The sequence below is a fragment of the Thermobia domestica genome, chromosome 2, assembly GCF_964235325.1.
Source record: "Thermobia domestica chromosome 2, izTheDome1.hap1.1, whole genome shotgun sequence".
In the NCBI taxonomy this organism is placed as follows: domain Eukaryota; kingdom Metazoa; phylum Arthropoda; class Insecta; order Zygentoma; family Lepismatidae; genus Thermobia; species Thermobia domestica.
Genome location: NC_137455.1, coordinates 117,975,741 through 117,996,878, shown reverse-complemented (window position 1 = coordinate 117,996,878; position 21,138 = coordinate 117,975,741). Strand labels below are relative to the sequence as shown.

At 37.2% G+C, this 21,138-nt stretch overlaps 1 protein-coding gene across 5 annotated transcripts in view; it reads left to right on the top strand.

Moving 5' to 3' along the window:
• LOC145674976 (oxysterol-binding protein-related protein 6-like) overlaps positions 1-21,138 on the top strand; it is a 172,582-nt gene that overhangs the window by 121,472 nt on the left and 29,972 nt on the right. For 4 of the 5 annotated variants that reach the window (XM_081745318.1, XM_081745335.1, XM_081745310.1 and 1 more), the window contains 2 exons: positions 1,345-1,601; positions 7,842-8,034. In XM_081745318.1, the coding sequence (XP_081601444.1) occupies positions 1,345-1,601; positions 7,842-8,034 (450 nt within the window). The remainder of the gene's footprint in view (positions 1-1,344; positions 1,602-7,841; positions 8,035-21,138) is intronic. The other variant, XM_081745328.1, reaches the window with a different exon arrangement.

Sequence of the window (21,138 nt, the reverse complement as noted above, 5' to 3'; positions counted from 1 at the left end):
TTCTTGAGGCAAATACGGAGTGTGCCATCCAGTGCTCTGCCGTTTTGTTTCGGGGTCGTACTCGAAGATCCAACTTTCATCTCCGGTAATGGCATTGTCCAAAAGCTGAGAGTTTCCTTCAATGCGTTCCAAAAAGAGCTTTCGAAACGGCCTCACGGTTTTGAATTTGCTCGTTCGTCAAAACTTTCGGGACGAGCTTGCTGCAAATCTTCCTCATCCCAAGATCCTCGGTGATGATTTTGTGAACAACCGTTTTATCGATTCCTAGCGTATCCGCTATAAAACGAACACTTAAACGCCGGTCCTAGTTCAGCAAATCACACACGTTTTTCATTGTCTCTGGTTCTTGAGGTTGACGGGCGACCTGCGCAGGGTTCGTCCTCCACGGCTCTCCTGGCCTTCTTTGAAAATTGTTTGCCACCTAAAACTTGAGCTTGTGATGAACTTTCACTGCCGTATGCTTGCCGAATCATTTCCAGCGTTGATGCACCAGATTTTCCAAGGCGAACACAAAATTTGATTGCTTTGCTACATTTTGCTCTTGCGCACTCTTCTTTGTAGACGTTTCAAATATGTTGTTGAAAATAGTCAGGAAGCAAAAATGAAAGTATGTGTATTGGTGAATGTAAATTAATTACAAATAGCCTCCATAGATATAGTTTATATGTTCAGCTCAATACCCATACCTCTAGCTATTACATACATCCAGAATTGGTTGAGACAATAAATTTAGTGATCTTGAAATGTATGAAATCAAACCAATGGCAAAAAGACGGGCTAGCTATGGAAAGGAAGTCTATTTTCCACTTTATTAGTCAAAAAAGTTACAAATAATTTTGCAACAAGTGTCTTGGGAAATTCCGAAGTTGGCAACAATGAAATGCAGTCGGAATCCATATTGTGGTTTTAAGGAAGTGGAAATTTACATCAAAATTAGTGAAGGAAATAATAATAATAATCTGCGTAGATCTACTCTACATTCACCATCAATTTGGGGGAAGCCCTTTGTTTCGATTATCCTTTACATGTAAAGGGAAGTTCTTCACTCTAAAAACACATTACTTTGTAGATAAATTTGAAATATCCATTGTTACTAAAACAATAAGCATGCAGAAATCTCAATATACAACATGTATTAAGCCTTATTAACCCTAAGTTAAGCTTACTCGTTTATGTAACTGAAATATTGGGAAGTTTATTCTGTATTGAAGTATATAAATGAGTGAGTACTTTAGTTATTGAAGCATTATTCCATATGTTCTCTCAGTCAATAATACTTTAAGATATGTCAGTTGGTATGTTAAACACAGACGTTATAATAATGCTATTATTTCTATTTTTCAGTTCATGGTAACCTGAAAGCTCTCCTTCGAACAATTCTGACTGAAAGGGATAGGTTGAAGCAAGCCCTAGAATCTGATGGTACTGGTCTAGCACATAATAATTCTTCGTTAGTTGCAAGTCTAAAGAATTCTCTCAACCAAGCTCTACAGCAGAATATTGAATTACGCGGGAGGTTAAACAGGATACATGAGAATTCTGACCTAAGTGATGTGTCTTCCATTCTACCATCATCAGAAGCAGTATGTACTCCTCCTTCTGTACGTAAAATCTTTCTCTTTGTCGTATCATTTAAAAAAGAAAAAAAGGAAAAGGAAGAAAAGAAAGTCAAGAATAATTGTAGATGATACTTCAGAAACAATTTTGAGGTGTAGAACTAGTTCCGGGAATGTGGGTGTTGATTTAGCATCGTGAGGCAATTGAGAAGCTGGCTGAATTCAGAAACATCGAAATCTGCTCTTGAAAGCCAGAAGCAACAGAACGAAAGCTTATGTGCTCACTACAGATCATTCAACTAAAAACCGCTTGGCTGTAACACCGAGAGTTCAGATTTTGTAATTTTATAATAGTAATACTAATAACAAAATGAAGTGCATAAATATAGCATTTTTTTGAGAAAAAAAATATTTTCATAAAACAGGATAGCTAATATTTAGCATGGGAGTTTTTAAGTAATAATAAAGTAACATGTAGTGAGCAAATGAGCATTTGTTGGTACAGAACAGATATTTTAATGAAATAGTATAATTAATATTTTTCCTGACAAGTGTTAAGTCATAAGTAGTACTAGTTCTAAACTTTCTTTTTTTAAACTTCCCTTGGAGTGGTTAAAAGATTAACTATAAATTGAAGTTTTACCTTCAAATAAAACTATTATTTTTTTTCTTTCTTTTAGAAACTTCCATAAAAGTAAGGTGTTGAGGAGCAATCTCATCAATAAATTCAAAGCTACTCACTTTTGCTCCTCCAAATTCTTACAGATCGTTCAAAAATCAAACTAAACGACGAATTTTTTGAACGATCTATAAGAATTTGTAAGAGTGTAAGGATTGGTAAAGTGTTCTTTGAGCTGTGAGAGCTCTTTTATTTATTTATTTATTTATTTATTTATTTATTTTATTTTATTTTATTTTTTTATTTATTTATCAAATTAGCCTCTTAGGTATTGAAAGTGAGTGTCATGAAATAACGCACATACCGGTGTTCACTGTTGTTTCATATTTGGTCTAGGAATTAATTCGTGCGGGTGGACAAGAGATGGCGCAACGAACGAAGAGTCCCACAGTTCCGTGTATCCACACATGTGTTGCAAACCCCTGTCATCGCGTATCGTTCGTAGTATAGGGCAGTGGATTAAAGCGTCAACAACACCAGTTTGTAGTTAAGTGAACATGGCGCAATTTGTGCCTGATAAAGTGTTTTTGCGGGGTGTCCTGCTGCATTACTTTAACATGCAGAAAAGTGCGACTGAAAGTCATCGTATTTTGGTGGAAGTGTATGGTGACCATGCTCTAGCTGAGCGAACGTGTCAGAAGTGGTTTGCACGGTTTAGAAGTGGTGATTTCGGCTTGGCAGACCAAGAGCGAGCTGGACAGCCAAAAAAATTTCAAGACGAAGAATTGACAGCATTGCTCGAGCAGGATTCGTGTCAAACGCAGGAACAACTTGCAGCAGCATTAGGCGTTGATCAAACAACAGTCTCCAAACGCTTGAAAGCCATGGGAATGATTCAAAAGATGTCACATTGGGTTCCACATGAATTGAAAGACAGAGACGTTGAAAGACGAAAAACCATTTGCGAATTGCTGCTTCAACGACAGAGCACAAAGGGGTTTCTGCATCGAATTATTACGGGTGATGAGAAGTGGATCCATTACGAGAACCCTAAACGAAAAATGGCCTGGGTGAAACCAGGTGAACCAGGTCCATCACAACCAAAACGAGATATTCACTGTGCAAAGGTTATGCTGTGCATATGGTGGGATATGAAAGGTGTGGTGTACTATGAGCTGCTGCAACCGGGTGAAACTATGAATGGAGAACGTTATCGACGACAATTAATGCGTTTGAAGCAAGCTCTGGCCAGAACACGACCAGAATGGGAGAACAGACATGATAAACTTATTGTTCAACATGATAACGCTCGCCCACATGTCGCAAAACCGGTCAAAACCTATTTAGAAAATGTCGGATGGGAAGTTTTACCCCACCCGCCGTATTCACCAGACGTTGCTCCTTCGGACTACTACTTGTTCGATTGCATGAACAACGATTTGATTGGACAGCGGTTTATTTCTTCAGAAGATATCGAAACATGGGTCTCTGACTGGATCGCTTCCAAGGATGAGGACTTCTTTCGCCACGGAATCCGTACATTGCCTGACAGATGGGCGAAAGTGGTGGCTAGCGATGGACAATATTTTTCTTAAGGTATTTATGTATTTTGTGTTTGTACTACAGCTTCAATGTGTGCGTACCAACCGCACGAATTAATTCCTAGACCAAATATATTAGTCTTTGGAAAGATTTAGTAAAGAAATTTTACAATGAAGATTGTATTGAAGATATATGTTGAAGGAACATTGAGAAAAATAATTAAATGTAAGGAATATTTAAGATAATTAATGCATATCAAGAGAAATAATAATTAAAGAAAGATCAAAGCTATGTGGTGTTCTTCTTGATATCTGTAGAATTCGGGTGAAGAACGGTCAATCATATATTAATTTCAATTAGGAGGGCTATATTCTAGAATTTCTAATACTAGATAGAGGATAATAAATAAAACTACAAGATTCACAAAATTACATTAGGCATATAAATAATAGATCTATAAAAGTTTTTTGTTTTCTATTATGTGACTTGGTATGTTCCCACGTGGAAACATTGACCATTTTCAGGTGTCAGTATTACGCTGTTCCATGGAATTTGGGCAATAATACCAGTAAACTTATAGTGACAACTAGGGATCCTGCCCTTGATTACGTTCGTGAATTTTGGTGAAGAAGTACAGCAGATTTCCTCTCCCAAAATCCTTTTTTTTTCTTTCTTCTTTTTTTAATTCACTTTCTTTCTTCCCATAAGGTTCGTGTATTTTCAAGTTGAAAAACCATTTCTTTCCATAAGGCTTAGGTTTGCAACTGGATACCATCCCATCAATTACATCCATAGCACGCATTACATTGTTGTACTTACATGCTATGTAATATTCAGAGACATGGATCCTTTGTTTGAGGTAGAGAGCATCGTTTTGTTCTTCCTGTTGGTAACTGGATCTGGTATTTGATACAAAGGCGGTTACGGAGTTCTTATTTCACCTGCATATGTAAATACCACTATCACACTGGAGATCATGTTCTCTTATCTTCTTTTTGTTTTCGTTTGCGCGGACCAAAGTAAAGTTACCGGTTCTTCATTGCAGTACTGTACCGGTTGCTTTAAGCCACTTGATTTGCAACTCTTTCAACAATGAGTACAAGGTGAATTCATTATCAAAGAATACTTCAGCTTACAAAGGATTAGTTACAATATCCAATGAAGTATTTGTCATTTTAGGCCAAATGGATTTGCGTGATCTATTATTCATTCCATTAGAGATAATGAAGGGTGAGTGATACGTAGAGAAATGTTAGGACTTGTAGTAATAGCAGTTTCTAGATTCATCAGTATCCTTCCCTTAATAGATTTGCTTGACATACTGGAATCCATCACATGAACAAAATGTCCAGATTTTGAATCCAAAACGAATAAGTTTTACTTTTGTAAACACCTTACACGACTCGATCATACGATGACCATAATAGGGTACCATTGATTCGTTTGAGTCATTGCCGTAGATTATTACTTAGTTCATCATACAATTGTGAAATTTTCTCAAGTGTATTTTATTACTTTAACTCGACATTAACGTGAAAATATGTCTCTATATACCAAAATTTCTGCTTGAACATTTGAGTTGAGGCAATTGATACATTATAGATCTTCTGCTGTCGACCGGCACGTATCTTTCTTTCCCTTGAGACGCTGTGGAAGCCATTGACTATACATGATGACTGAATATTCTCTACTTTACAAGAGTATATTACTAAAGAAGTTACTTTAAGAAGAAAATTAAGATTTCTCTATGAAATTTCCACAGAATTATTGTTTTCCTTAGTGGAAACGTTTTACCTTAGACTAGGGACTTAGACAAGAGAGAAAGTAAAAAAGCTCTAGTTATCTCACCCAAGTGATTAACAAAAGTTAAATGATTTTTCCCCCCTTTTTTTCAAAAATATGTAGAAGCCTATTCGGACTATGTTCTTATAGCTGGTAAAGATAATATGCAACATACTATAGTTGAAAGTTCTTGGTAATGTGAAAAAGAAGGCCACATTGATATTACTTGAGTTTTCATATACCAGCAGGATATGGTCTCTTGAAAAGTGTATGCTTTCTAAGTTGTAGGATGCAATGTTTCCTAAATATTAATAGCAAAGAAGGAAAAATCTCGTAACTTTCTTGGACAGACTTCTCAGATCCTTCAACTGAACTGTAGTATATATACATACGAAGAAATCGGAGGAAGAAATGAGTGAAACTTGCGTACAGTAGAGGGAATGAAAAGGCGTCAACTTCTGTGGATGGATATACACTTGAACAATTGACTGTACTAAAATCGTATTTCCATATTTTGATTCAACACAATATCGTATGTTACAGTTATGTTACAGTTAAATTAAAACTGATAGCTGTGGTTGTTTTTCTGTAAAGAATAGGATATAATAACTATGCTCTAGACATAAGCCTTATGGTAATAGCAAATCTAGATTGGTTATTAAGTAAACAAGATCCAATTAAAGACTTAAAATATTAATATTTCAGTTTATTATTTGGCAGAATTAAACCTCCTGATTTCTGTCTTCAAAACACTTTTCTAAGTAGGCTAATACTCGATCTGAATAACTGCCTGCTCAATAATAATTAAACATTTAAAAGGTATCCACCGATATCTGTTGATAGGTATTTCACATTTCTTTTTAAAAATATATTTTCCGCAATAATACTTGCCCTCAAGTGGACAGTATCATATTTTGAAGCATTTCTCACTTTAACAATTTATTCTTCCATAGTAGAAAATTGCGTCCTATCCGTTTATTTATTGATTTTTTTCTCCACCAATATAAATGAATTACACTGTATTTAAGCAGAAAATAGGTTGAAATGTATGAAAAATAATATTAGAATTGGATAAATAAAGTGATTTTAACGATTTAGAGAAAGTAGGAAAATTTATACGAGGTGTGACCAGAAAAAAAAAAAAAAAAAGCCAACTGAATTTAGATTTTGTTAACTGAAGCATTTGCAATAAATTGGTTAATGTTAAAGCAACGTTTCTCTTCTTTGTTGTCATGAAGTTTCGACTCACCCTACTGTGATAGTTTCAAGTAAAGGGTCATTCTGTGAAAATATGTGATCGTGTTGTGTCGGAAAGTAGCTGGTCTGAAAGAGAACAAAGGATTAACTTCAAGTTTCTTGTGACACTTATAAAGTCCTCAATTGAAACGTTCCGAATGCTTCACGGCAACTAAGGCATACGATGATACTTCTATGCAAAGAGTGCAAGTCTTTCAATGGCATGAATGTTTTTGTGAGGGAAAGTGTGGTAGAGTCAAGCTCATATTTTAAGGCAGTGCAACTTGTGTTCTTTGACATTCTTGGAATTGTAATGTTTGAGTGGACTTCTACTGGAGGACATTGCTACTGCAATAATGGTTGGACAAGCTGAAAGTAAAACTTCACGAAAAAGTGGAAGAAAGAGGCCTCAACTGTGGAAAAATTGATAGATTCTGCATTGTGACAGCGCGTTAACCATGAGGCTATGTCTGCCAATAATTTTTGGTGCTCAGACACATTACTCATGAAGCATCTCTACTCGGCGGGTCTTGGAGCATATGATCATCTTCTCCCCACACCTTCCGAAACTAAATTCTGACCTCTAGGTATCAAGTTTTGTCTCAGTTGAGAAAGTCATGACGAAAACGAAAACCTCACTGCCACAGAAAATGACTTCCAGTGTTGTTACCAACAGTGGTAGCAACGTATGCAGAAATCTGTAAATGCTGATTAGGACTAGTTTGAAGGTGATAAGCACAACAAGCAATAATGTGGTAAGTACCAGAACATATGAGTCCATTTTTTATTCCACGCGTCGTATTGAACGTACAAAACTTTTCAAAATCTTGAAGTATGTATTGAAAAGTAGAGATACAAGTGGTGGATAATATCAATCCCTACTGGATCGTCTCTGCACAAAATAGAATGCTATGCGTATAACTTGTATGCTTCTGCGGCGTATAAGTTGGGATTTCTTAACCATAGAATTAATTAGTTACATATATATTTCTTTTATAACTTGTTTCGTAGTGAATGTAAAGCTGTTATCATTTATGACAGTATGAATTTGTGGAAAACTGAAAATAAATTAACATAAGTATGTTACGTATGTGCTTTTTTTTTAGATTCAAAAGTCGCTGCACCAATCACTATCATACAGCAGTTCATGCATTAGCACATCCGAATTTTATGATGCTCAAGAGTATCAAGCCGATGTTGTAAGTGAAACTTCTTCAGAAGCCAGTCTGAGCAGCGAAGAAGGAAGCATAACTAGTGAGAACAGCGACCTTGGAACAGAATACACGCCAGCACAGAGCGGTGAGTCACCTGCCAAAGAGATGTTCGTCAATTTGAGCTCGAGTAAGTGATAAGTCCACTTTCTGTGCTGACTGCTCCGCAAGCAATGCGCTGTACAAGTTCAGGCGGACTTGCATCCCTCGCAGCAGCAAATCTTCCACAGCATAATATTGTATTTAGCTATCACTAATCATTCATTTAGGGTACTCATACTTAGCAAGTTGAAGTGCATCATGAAGTAGTTCAGTTAGTAATCTATTGAAAACAAATAGAATAATGAGTAGCATATTAAGACCACATTTCTGCGTGTAGTCACAATTCTTATTTTATTTTGGTGAACTTCATAGCAGAATGTTGTTCATCGGGAAGTCCTAATTTTATGTCAGAACGAGTAATGATTCCTGACAACAAATAATACGTATAGTTCGTACAAAGGAACCCCGAAGCGGGTATAGAAAACAAATTACTTATAAAACAATAAAAGTACTACTTTCACACAGATCAGAAGAAAATGGATCGTAATCTATTTCGCTGAGCGCCCCATCGGATAGGCATGGGAAGAATTGGTTGGGAGAAAGAAAAAAAAAAAAAGAAAAAAAAAAAAAAACAAAGTTCTGAAGTGGAGTTCAGGTTTCCAATGTAGCGCTTAGTTGGCGCTTCATAATTACCTCTTGTTCAGTTTCTCCGCTCCTGTCTATCTGATATGTTCGGCGAAAGCACTTACGGTTTTCCTTTATGTTATGGAGTAGTTTTTTATTATTATTTTGTGATGTCACTTTATAAAATATAAATCGAAATGAAATAAAAATAAAAGATATTTACAGTATAGGTTCGGACATAAGTATGTACTTAAATTGTTTTGACGAGTTTTTGGTCTAGTGTTAACAATTATTACGTATCTTGTTTTTATTTCGTTTTGATTTACTGTGGCCATGCTAGAATTCCTTCGTTCTAATCATATATGAGTTTAATAACGGTTAGTGTAGGAATTGGAAGATTTCTCCAAATAGCTACAATTTCAAGAAGTAGTAACTTCTTGATTGATTGATGTACTAGTAAGTTCGAGACAAATGAAGAAAGTATCTTTGGAATTAAAATAAAACCTGAATATATATATATATATATATATATATATATATATATATATATATATATATATATATATATATATATATATATATATACAGATGGTGATCAGAAAAATGGAAACACCTGAACGAAATTGCAACTTACCAGATTAATATGGTGTCGAGCCACCTTTCGCCTTCAGAACAACCTTGATGCGACGTGGGATGGAGGCATAGAGGTAGTCAATGGTAGCAAGTGGAATTTTACACCATTCCTCGTGCAGGGCATCGGCCAGTTCTGTGAGAGAGGATGGAGGTGGAAATCGTCGCCGGAGTCGTGTTTCCAAGACGGACCACAGATGTTCAATTACGTTGAGATCTGGGGATTGGGCGGGCCAGGGGAGGTGTTGAACTTCATCCCGATGTTCCTCAAACCACACTGGAACAACGCCAGTTGTGTGAATGGGTGCATTATCATCCTGGAAGATGGCGTCATTGTCCGGGAACAACATCCGGACCATAGGATGCTAGTGGTCTCCTAAAATTGCGGCATAATCGTTGGCAGTGATTCGTCCGCTAAGTGTGACCACAGGGCCCAATGAAAACCATGATGTGGCGGCCCACAGCATCACCGAGCCGCCGCCATGTTTCACAGTTGGACGGAGACACTGCAGATCATAAGCTTCTTTGAGCGTTCTCCACACATAAACACAGCCCGTGGTTGGGAATAGGGTGAAGGATGACTCATCCGACCATATCACACGTTTCCAGTCCTCAGCGGTCCAAGTTGCATGGTCACGGCACCATTTGCGGCGTGCGAAAGCGTTATGGTCCCTGATGAGCGGTTTGGCCCGTGCAACACGACCCCGTAAGTTCATGTCATGTAATTCGCGGCAGACTGTGATTGTCGAAACAGGGTGGGGGAGGTGCTGATTGAGTTCCTCCGTCACTTGCTCCGCAGTGGCACGACGGTTCTGCGTGACAATGCGCTTTAATACCCGGTGTGACCTGTCACTCCTAATTTTCTTTTGCCCACTGTTCCGCTTCCCCGATGTGGTTTTCCCGTGTGGTGTGTAGGCCGTCATCACCTTCGACACTGTCCCACGCGACACACCTAACACAGTAGCCACTGCCGTCACACTCACTCCACATAACCGCGCACCAACAATTTGCCCTCTGAAAATCTGAGAGGTCTCCCATTTTACACTACCTCCGTCTGCAGCAGCCACTGGACACTTCTGTTCCACTGCGCCTGACGTAGTATGGAGACCGACCTAACACACCACCACCAGCGGTCCGGCGCTGCGGGCGCCACGACACCACTGCCAACCCATACATCTGACGTGTTGCCAACTACAGATGTTTCCATTTTTCTGATCACCATCTGTATATATATATATATATATATATATATATATATATATATATATATATATATATATATATATATATATATATATATATATATATATATATATATATATATATATATAAAGCAAATCGAATGTAAAGCGATAAGTTTTGTAACTTTTCAGTATCAGTATCTCTCAAAAACTACGTTGAATTTTTAAAATGTATCAACTCCAAACCGCACGTACGTATTTTCATATCATAATTATGTCAACATATTTATGCAACTGCCTAAATTATGTGTCCGTGAAAGTTGGAAATTGATTTGCACTATAACGAGCAACATTGGTGGCGGCACAATGGTTCTAGTGGTAGAACACTCACCTCCGTTGTGAAAGGTTCCTGTTTCAATTCCAGGTAATATGAGTTTGTGATGGACAACGTCATGTCCTGGGGGTTACTTGAGTTCTTTTCCACTTTCTCATTTCACATCTTCCCACTTCCTTATTTTACCAAGTCTTCCATAGTTTACCTGTATTTATTGCTGTCTTCTTTAGCCTAAATTGCATAATCATGAGATTTGATGTGAAGATTTATAGCACGATGGACAAGACACAGCAGGAAGTTGTTATGTTTTAAAGTTGGTGCGAAGATTTTTAATAGCCAGTTCTCCTTGGTGACCCTATATATAACCTATTAGGTAATTTTACCTAAATTTTCTGCCTTTTGTCTTGGGTCTAGGCATTGATTTTATTTGAATTCTTAACTTTTATGCACCTAGTCCGTGCAATATCTATAGAATTAATTTATCCAAATAGTCTGTAAACTAGTATTGCACACTAACGAACGTTAAACGCGTATGGTAGAACGGAATGGTAGAACTTCCTTCCTGGCGAATTGCATACACAACATAGAGAAGTTCAGTATTTAATTGCCACTCTTCGGGCTATAGCTTTCTGAAATTGACGTCGAGAAATGTTCCTAGTTACGCCTCTTGTTCCTAAACGAAGCTTTTTTTTTTTTTTAACCATTGGATTTTTTTTTTTTTTTTTTTTTAAGTTCTGCGCCAATATTGTAAATACTTCTGTAAATGCCAATTTTGTACACATTTTTTTTAAGTAAAACCCAGAACACATTAAATATTTCTGGTCAATTTTATTAGTATGGTAGTGGTACAAACGTTATTCATTTGATTAATAGTGTTAGCGCGAATTCGAGTGGCACAGATCAAATTCTTCAACTGAAAATAATTTTAAATGTTTACGATTTCAATATATAGTTTGAATTTAAAAGCAAAAATGGATCATTTTAGTGATTCTTTTTTTAAAGAATATATTAATTCTGAGGCAGTTTCCAAGCAGTACATACGTTGATGAAAGATTTTATTATTACATTCGATACTGTAAGGACGCAGCGTGAAGATAAAAATAATCATCTGAACCGTGTTTTTTTAAAATCAATTCTCATGATTAAGGCGTGTAGTTCTACAGTGAAATGTTAGGAGAATATCATCAATTGAGAGTAAGACTGTTCAACCAGATGAATGTTGTACGACTTCAGGATCTTAGAACCGAACTAACAGATTAGAATCAAATTAAAGGACAAAAGTATCATTTTGATCGCAAGTGTAATTGTAAAAATATCGTTGTTAGATGCTCGAGGAATAAACCAAATTAAATCGATTGCCCGTTTTTCGTAGATAATAAGGCTAAGTTTTTAAAAATATTCTGTCGATGAGATGGTTGAAAAAAAAAAAAAAATACCTTTTTGTTCCACAAGACAGATCGATGAAGACACTTCATGGAAGTCGCATACTTACGTGAAAATGAAGTTCTATAAAAAGACAAAGAGTAATGATTGTTTTCACATTGTTCGAATCCTGATGGCAGACAATGTGAACGTAACTGTAATGAGACCTCTACCTTAACAAATTAAGCAAAATACTTTTTTCTTCTTTTAATTTATTGCATGAAGTTATATAGGACTACTACTATTTCAGTAGATAACTTAACGTTGGAATTTTACACTTGAATCATATAATAATTGCTTTATAGCTTATGCTGTCATAGTATGATAGTTTTGTAAACGATTTGCACATATGAGTTCCCAAGATATTTTTATCAGGTGCCTTTTGTGTATTCGTGTTTTTATGCATGATCATAAAAGTATTTTGCATGATCTTAGTAAACGGTATGTTGTGCTTTGTTAATATTTGAGTGACTATAAATTAAGTGAATAATGCAAATGTGTGAAAACAGTAATAAAAAATGTTCCTTTAAATAATAAAATAAATCAGCAGTGAAATGTTTCAATTTGAAATCAACGTTTCTTTCATAACTTTTCCCTTGTCCATTCTTCTCCACAACGCTTCCATTATCTTGCTTTTTTCTCTTATTGTGTGCCTTGAATTTTTTTCTTCAGTGCTTCTCATGGAATCTTCCCTTGTTTCATTCTTTTCACATGTACGTAATATTTCGATCTTTTCTTGCTTATATTCTGTGAGAAGCCATTCTTTCCCATTGCCTATTCCATGGTTTTATTTTTTCATTTATTTTTTATTTGTTCATTTTTGTCTTCTTTAATACGCTTTGTATAAACTTCATTTCTGCTTCCTCTATCTTATTCTCCCTCGTTAACTTCCCTGCTATTTGTTGTGTACAATAGTACAGAAGGTGCAATAGTTTTTATATATGATGTTTTTAACTTTTCTTTGATCTTTGTATGCACCTTCTGTACTATTGTGGTGCAATAGTTTTTATATATGATGTTTTTAACTTTTCTTTGATCTTTGTATGAAGGACTCTTCTGTCCCATTTTTAGCTCCCGGTGTAAGCATACGGGTGCTTATAGTTTCACTCGAGAGATAGATAGGTAGATAGGTAGGAAGGAAGCTATATATATATATATATATATATATATATATATTATATATATATTCGATAACTACCAGCTTGATCGGAATGAAATATGGTGGGCAGGTAGTCCAGGCAGGCAGTATGAATCCATGATTCAGGACACTGAATGAATATGTTCGCTTGAAATACACATTCTCTCGTCTCCCAGTCTCAAACCCATTCTTTTTTGATACTCTAAAAGCTGATGTTGAATCTGACCCCTATAAGATTCATAATGTCTGATGAAACCAAAGTGGATAGTAAAACAGTTACACGTTAATGATTTTCACAATAAACGTATTGTTTTGCTCAGCGAGTAGTTCAAATCAAATTTATGTATACTAAAAGCAAAGCTTGAACAATGGAACACACATATTGACATTGGATCAAAGTACCAGATATACTGATCACATTTGTAATAATAATGTTAAGAAAATCCTCATGTAATTAGCCGTAATAATATTTGGCATCGATTTGTTGGATGGAAAAACAGGGTGTGGTGAGTCGTCAGAATCGGAATGTGCGTAATTTACTTTTTATTTGAAATTGCGTAGTTTCAATTTATTCTACTTCTGGAAACAACAACAACAAAAACTACAGAGTAAATACTTAAATTTAGAAGCGGTAAAATGAATAATTCTTAAAATATTATTCTGATAATAAAATAATTTCACTATTCTATAAATTCACATACTAGAATCTCGTTCATTTTATTTTTTAACATTGCGTAATAAAAAACAAAGAGTATACGCTAAAAGCAGGACTTAAAATTTTAATGCAATTTTCGTAAACATTGGACATATTAGTACGTACAATTCATATATAAATAGTTTGCTTATAGCTTAACAAAATGGTAGAATTTACAATAGATCTGGATTTAATCACATGATTTCATACAAAGCAATCCATATATAGATTATAAATAATCTTTGAAATAATCACGAAATGAAATTGAAAAAGAAACATAATACAAATAACCTTTACAACAACAAGGGGAAAAATAGGGAAATGACAAAACTTCTAGGAGATAACAATTAAGAAAACGTATAACTCCTTTTCCGTGTATATTTCGTTTTCTCTGTATTACTGTTGTTATTGCAACTATTACGTTACAATATTTCCATGTTCTATTTATCACACTTGACTGATTTTTCAGTTGTCTTCCTTCTATCCTTAACTACCTTGTACAATTTATTCTTATTTTCTTAGCATTTTCGTCTAACCCCGCTGTAAACTTCTACAATACTTTTGTTGCTCCCACTCAGTATTTGTTCTCATTCTCTCTCTCTTTTTGGTATAACATTGTTTTCGCCGTGCTTCTCTAGTAGTCTTTCCAAGCTGTCTTTTTCTTTGACTGAGTGCCTCACACTTTCTTTCCACCTCGGAGGGAGGGTGTCTCACATTTATGCTTACCCCCCGATATTTAAACCATATCCACAGTTACATGATTTTTACCCGAATATACAATGCGTTTTAACCAGCATTTATATGTTCGTAACATTTCTCAATTTGTGTGAGAAACGCACAAGCTAAAACATTGTGAAATCATTAAGTTGCTTCTTCAAACGTTTGTTGTCAGTGACCTGTTGATAAGACACAACAGGTACATGGGAACAACATTTTGTAAATCTGAGACCGTAACTGGGCAGAAAGCCTAACGAACGATAAGACATTCAAAATTGCTAATTTATTATTATTTTTCGAACTGTTTTCTGTATATCATTAATCTAAAACATTTATCAACTCCTTAAATTTTCCATCGAAGTTAGTTGGAAATATTTCTATGAGACTATGAACCATGAGAAATCTTTTTTTTTTTTTTCCTCAAGGAGGTAAAAGCGCATAGTTACTTTCAGTGTAACTCGAACTAAGCAGATCAGCCTAAGGGCAATTACCATACATTCATATATGGGTTTTTCATGCGTCCACTAGTAACATCTTAAGGAGGATACTACCAACACCGAAATTTCCAGTTTTACTGATAACTACCAAATCCAACGCTGAAAAACTTTGTATTTCTCAGAGACGGTGTACTTCGTCGATACAGCAACCTCATTAGGTCATTCTTCATGTAGACTTATTGATTATAGCGCAACGGTGTTCAACGTTTATATTTTATACAGATAATATAGTAAAAACACGCTAAAACGGTAGTTAATAGTTTTCCATTGTGGAAGGAAGTTGAATCGTTTCCTGCTTTGTTCATAGGCTGTGAGATCGCTGTCAAGCTATTAAGACAATTATGGTAGTTCAGCCACTTATCTTCAAGCCGCTTGGAGGGCTAATAGAAGCATCATGGTAAGAAGTGTAATTCATCGTAGTCTTGGATAATCACCAATCCTCCTACGCCAGTGACTCCCTGAATTATACTCCCTCCCACTCGTCAAGTATCAGTGTATTTAAGTGATTCGAAATATGAGAATACTAGCGAAAGGGCATAATAATAATAATAATAATAATAATAATAATAATGATAAAATTTTAAGTGTCTTAATCGTCCATAATCTTAATATCGCGCTTAATGCGTGCAAGTGTTCGTGTTATACACTGCTCCACAAAACTTAAGCAACCAGGGAGAACGTGGTATAAGTGACGAGTGAGGCCCATTCAACACAGGTTAGTGGAATGCACATACACAGAGACATACAGGGAAGGCGAGCACCCACTCTATCGCATAAGCAGCACCGTAGGAAGCGCTATGAAGAAATTATGCCATGAGGCATCCACCACAGTCCAGTAGTGTCCGAGGCTCCAAGCATTGAGTTAGTGGTTCTTGTTGGGGTACACACCTTGCAATGGCTGGTAGACGACATTTGAGTGGCTTTGACCGCGGGCGAATAATTGGGCGGTTGGAAATGGGCCGATCGCAAGTGGAAGTGGCGCAGGGATTCAAGGTGAACAAAAGTGTTGTGTCGAGGCCGCGAAGTCGCTTCCAAAATGGAGGTGAAGTCAGTGGACATCATGGAGGAGGCCGTCCGAAAAAGACGTCGGCCGTCGATGACCGATTTCTCACAATTTCTGCCAAACGTAACCGTCAAGCTTCATGCTCTCAACTGGCCAATGAGTTGTTTCAGGCTACAGGACAACGTATGAGGCGTGAAACTGTTCGTCGGCGGCTCAATAGAGCAGGACTGTATGCAAGAAGGCCTGTGCTGTGTGTGCCATTGAAACTTGAGCACAAACGTGCTCGTTACACATGGTGTCAGGAACATGTTGCATGGGGGAAACCAGTGGGCGTGTGTCATGTTCTCCGATGAGTCGAGATTAAGCCTGTTGTCTGATTCTGGTCGGACTTTAGTGTGGAGAGAGCCAGGAACACGCTATCATCCAAATTTCATTGCTGAACGGCCGTCCTATGGCTGTGGTTCCATTATGGTGTGGGGTGAAATTATGCTGGATGTGAAAACGGACCTCCATATTGTGCAACATGGCACTTGACAGCACAATGCTACCGGGATGAAATTCTCAATACACATGTGCGCAATTTCAGCGGAGCATTTGGCCCAGACTTCCTGTTCATGGATGACAATGCCCGCCCACACCGTGCACATCTTGTGTCCGAGTATCTGGAGAGCGAAGACACTGTGCGTATTGCATGGCCTGCATATTCGCCGGACTTAAATCCCATCAAGCATATGTGGGATGCTCTTGGGCGGCGAATGGCGTAGCGCAGTCCGCCAGCACGCACTCTCCCTAACCTGCAAACAGCTCTCGTCGAGGAATGGCGCCATCTGCCACAAGACTTGATCAACACTCTGATTTGTAGCATGGAGGCCACATGTCGTGTCTGTATAGCTGTTCGTGGTGGTCACACGCCATTGACTGAATATGCCCTCGCACAATCCATCTTCACATGTTGAGGTATCGTTGTGCTGAACTTTTTGGTCACTTTGTACATTCTAACTGTATTGTTCGTCTTCACTTGTGTTGCATTGTGCATCTGGACCATCTGTTTTTCATTATACTTGGTGCAGTGATCGTGTCGTTTTATTTTCTGCCACTTCCTTCGAGTTGCTTAAGTTTTGTGGAGCAGTGTATTTTCATATATAGTTTTCTGGATGCATGCAATAAATATTCAGTATCCAGGTAACCGAATGTCTTTTATGTGGTGGTTGACATTTCATGCACCTCCTACATCGTTGCACGTAGGACATTTACCAGTTCGAAGAGAAAAGAATCTTACCCTTTTCCACATTTTAAATCTACAATCGTTTCTTACGATTACGAGAATTGCAAAAGTCTAATTCTCCAACTACTCAGGATATTATTTATTTTTTTCCTTTCTAACATACTAGGTTCCCGAACAGAGATTTCCTTTACTATGGTATGTAATAATTACTACTCTTCCAGGCCAGATCGCAATTTTAGTATTACAAGGAGTAACTGAATTTGACGTTTATTCAGTATTATTCTTCCAAGGACTGGGAAGTAGTAAACGATTATATCCCTTCGCATTCTTCAACATACCTTCGCTAATCCTTTTATGAAATTTCTTTGAAACATTCTCATTTCTGTTCCACACTTTGTATTCCTTCTCCAGCTCCAAAACGGTCTTTACTCTGTTGTTATTTCCTCTCCAGTTGCCTTCCATTTTGTCTCGTAATTCATAATATCCCTATTCCTGGATTCTATTAATTCATTAACTTCGCTTCTCAGTGTCATCTCCTTTATTATTCCTCTTCCGATAATCACTGACTTTTTGATCCTTTCTCTTTCCTTAATGTTTGTACATGATTTATTTCTATATCTTCTTGTTTCACCTTTCCTTTTTTAGGCCACTATTTTTTCCTTTCATGTTTAGACTTTTCTTAGCCACTGAGTCGGTATCTCCGTCGCATTTCATATCTTTTGCCACCCGTTTCTCTGTGTAAATCTGTGCTCCTTAAGTTCGTCCTTATTGTCTTGTTGAGATTCCATTAATTTTCCACTTCTGCTGTTCATTCTGGATCTTTAATCTCAGGTGGGGATTAGCGGGACACTTTGTTTACATAATGTGTTACTCTTCGTTTCTTCTTCATTTTGACTTGAGATTGAAATAAGCTGATTTTATCACATGCAAGTATAGCCGTCTTATCATATAAAAAATATTTCTCACTATTGTTAAAAGAAAGTTCCACGCTTTAGTTTTTGTAGAAATCCGGGAAATTGCTTGTGTAAATTATAAGGAAGGGTAGATAATGATAAACTACGATAATTCGTATTCAAAAATTAATTATAATCATTTTCGATATAGAAGAATAAATTTTATACAAGGTTGGTCCTGAAAGATGAGACTAATTTAAAAAAAAAAAAAAAGAACTCATTCTAGTTCCTTAAGATATATTGACAACATGTCCAAATACACGCAGTATTCTTCAAAGTAAATTCCTTTAGTATCAATACAGTGGTTTCAGCGTTGCTGCCACTGTAGCAGCTCAGAAAGTCTTGATCTGAGATGCATCGTAATTGCTTGGACTCTTTAGAAGTGTTCCAAAGCGGCCCTTTTATACGAGTCTTGAGTCTAGGAACACAAAAAAGTCGGCCGGAGCCAGATTCGGACTATACGGAAGGTGAGAAGTTGCCACCTTTTTCGCCTAGAAATTTCCTTACATGCAACGGTACAATGCACATTTGATTTCAGCAGATCTATCAGACGTGCGATTAACTTTAGACTGTAACACCAGCCACACCTCTGGAGCATGTTTTCCCTGGTTCGATTCCAGCTCTCGCCAAGTGGACCTTGAGATGGACCAATACCGTGTGTGTGGGTTTTCTCAAGGTTTTTCCGTCACTTCTCACTTTCCTCTTTCTCTATTATCATCCATCCTATTATTACTTTCTACCTTTGACTTGGAGCATAATCATAGAACAAAAATCTAACGCCAGTAAGAGGCCACACAGACTTCACTCCAGCCTCGTCACCGGGAGCTCTGGACGTTGTTCGAACTCGGAATTTTGTTCGTCCTCTGTGTCTTTCCTCTATTCTCTGAACTCTTTATGCCACCTGCATACTTGTGCTTTGACAAAGACGTTCTCAAAGGTTTATCTTAACATTTCAAGCACGTCGGTATCAAATTTATCAAGCTTGACGCAAAGATCTATGTTTGTATCGTTGGTAGAAACTGCTCTACATTTTCCGTCATGACGCGACACTGAAACATCTCATCTTGCTAGTGATCCGAACAATGTAACACTATGAAGGCAACTTAGTTAGGTCTGAATCTATGCTTGACATTCCCAACCTATCACCCTGCTTCCTAGATGTACCCTGACCGTTCTGATAGGCCTTTCTTAATTCATTTCTTGTCTGTTGGAGCAAACTGTCTACGCGAAGCTGGTTTTAAAAATTGCATCACTAATCAAGACACATGTGAGTGGAATGAGGTTTATACCGTAGATTAGGTACATCGCAATATAGAAATTATTACAATTTTCGAAAATGTACAACACTTCTAATCCCTACTGTTTAACCAGAACGGCGTGTAGCCTCCACATGCAGCAATCCATCTAATACATCATGGCATCGAATTAAACAGGTGTTGGATATGTTCCTTAGGAGTCGGCTGCCACGTTGTTTTTGTACGAATCCAGTCATCGACACAGCTGGAGAGCCGTGACCACAAGGTAACGACCAATCATTCCCCACGTATTTTAGGTGACCGTACAGAACAGTGATGCAGTGGTACACATAATTCTTCGATGAAGCTTCATCATTTGTGTTGCCGACATTATCGTGTTGAAATATGGCGTACGGAGTTGTTTGAAGGAACGGTATGACATCAGTCTTGAGCACTCCCTAATGTAGCGGTGACTCTGAGGTTACCCTCAATGCATGGCAGCCAAGATCATCGCGCAGCGCATGCCACGTAATTACACCTACTTTCTGTCGTTATATGCGTTGGCAGATTGAACTTATTACGATAGCACCTAACGCTTATGTGATCATCACATGAGCATAGGAAAAGTTGAAACGAGACTCGTCTGAAAATAAGTCCATCTGTCATTCAGTACACCAGTGATGTTGTTCACGTGTTCATTGTGGCCTAAGTAGTTTGTGGTTCTGGATCAACAAAATATGACACAAAAATAAGCATGCCGCCAATCCAGTTAAACAGGTCAGTGTCGAACCGTAGATACAGACAGGTTCTCACCTATTACTGTGCTCGAGCGTCGAGCTGTCACATTCTGCAGTTCACTGTCCAATCGTGGCCGCGTACGATTTTCTTCTATCCTCTGTTTTCGCACCGAATTACTGTTACAGCGACATGGCCTGTACGCACCCCAATTTTGTGGTACGAAAAACCATCTTCCGTAGGACTTATGCGGCCTCGTTCAGTCGCAGTCATTTGTTTACATTGCGCCCATTGATTCCACTCTTGTTCATCCACGATTCCCTATCTGAATTCTGCACAAGCTGCCTCTTGTAGTACTATTGTTAGCACCAAACCGAGAACTCTGATCTGCAGACGCATGTCCCATCCCATTGAAATTGGAATTGTTCCTACGTTTTATATCTTCGTGTGAATTTGAACGGATTCCTGTCATTCCTTCTTGGTGTTACAATTTTCAGAAACATCAATGTATAATTAATGTATAGGTACATTCTTTAGTAAATTCAAAATTCATTAAAAAAAAAAAAAAAGAAAAGAAAAGAAACTGTTCACACCCACAGACAGGAATTTTCTATATGTAGAATTACTCTAGTTCATTTAATACGCATTTTATGATATCGCCCTATCATATGTCTGAGGATTAATGTATTGTACCGAATGCAGTATGCAAAAAGATCGTTGTAAAGAAAAAAAATCGAAATAGTGTATCTAGTTAATATATTT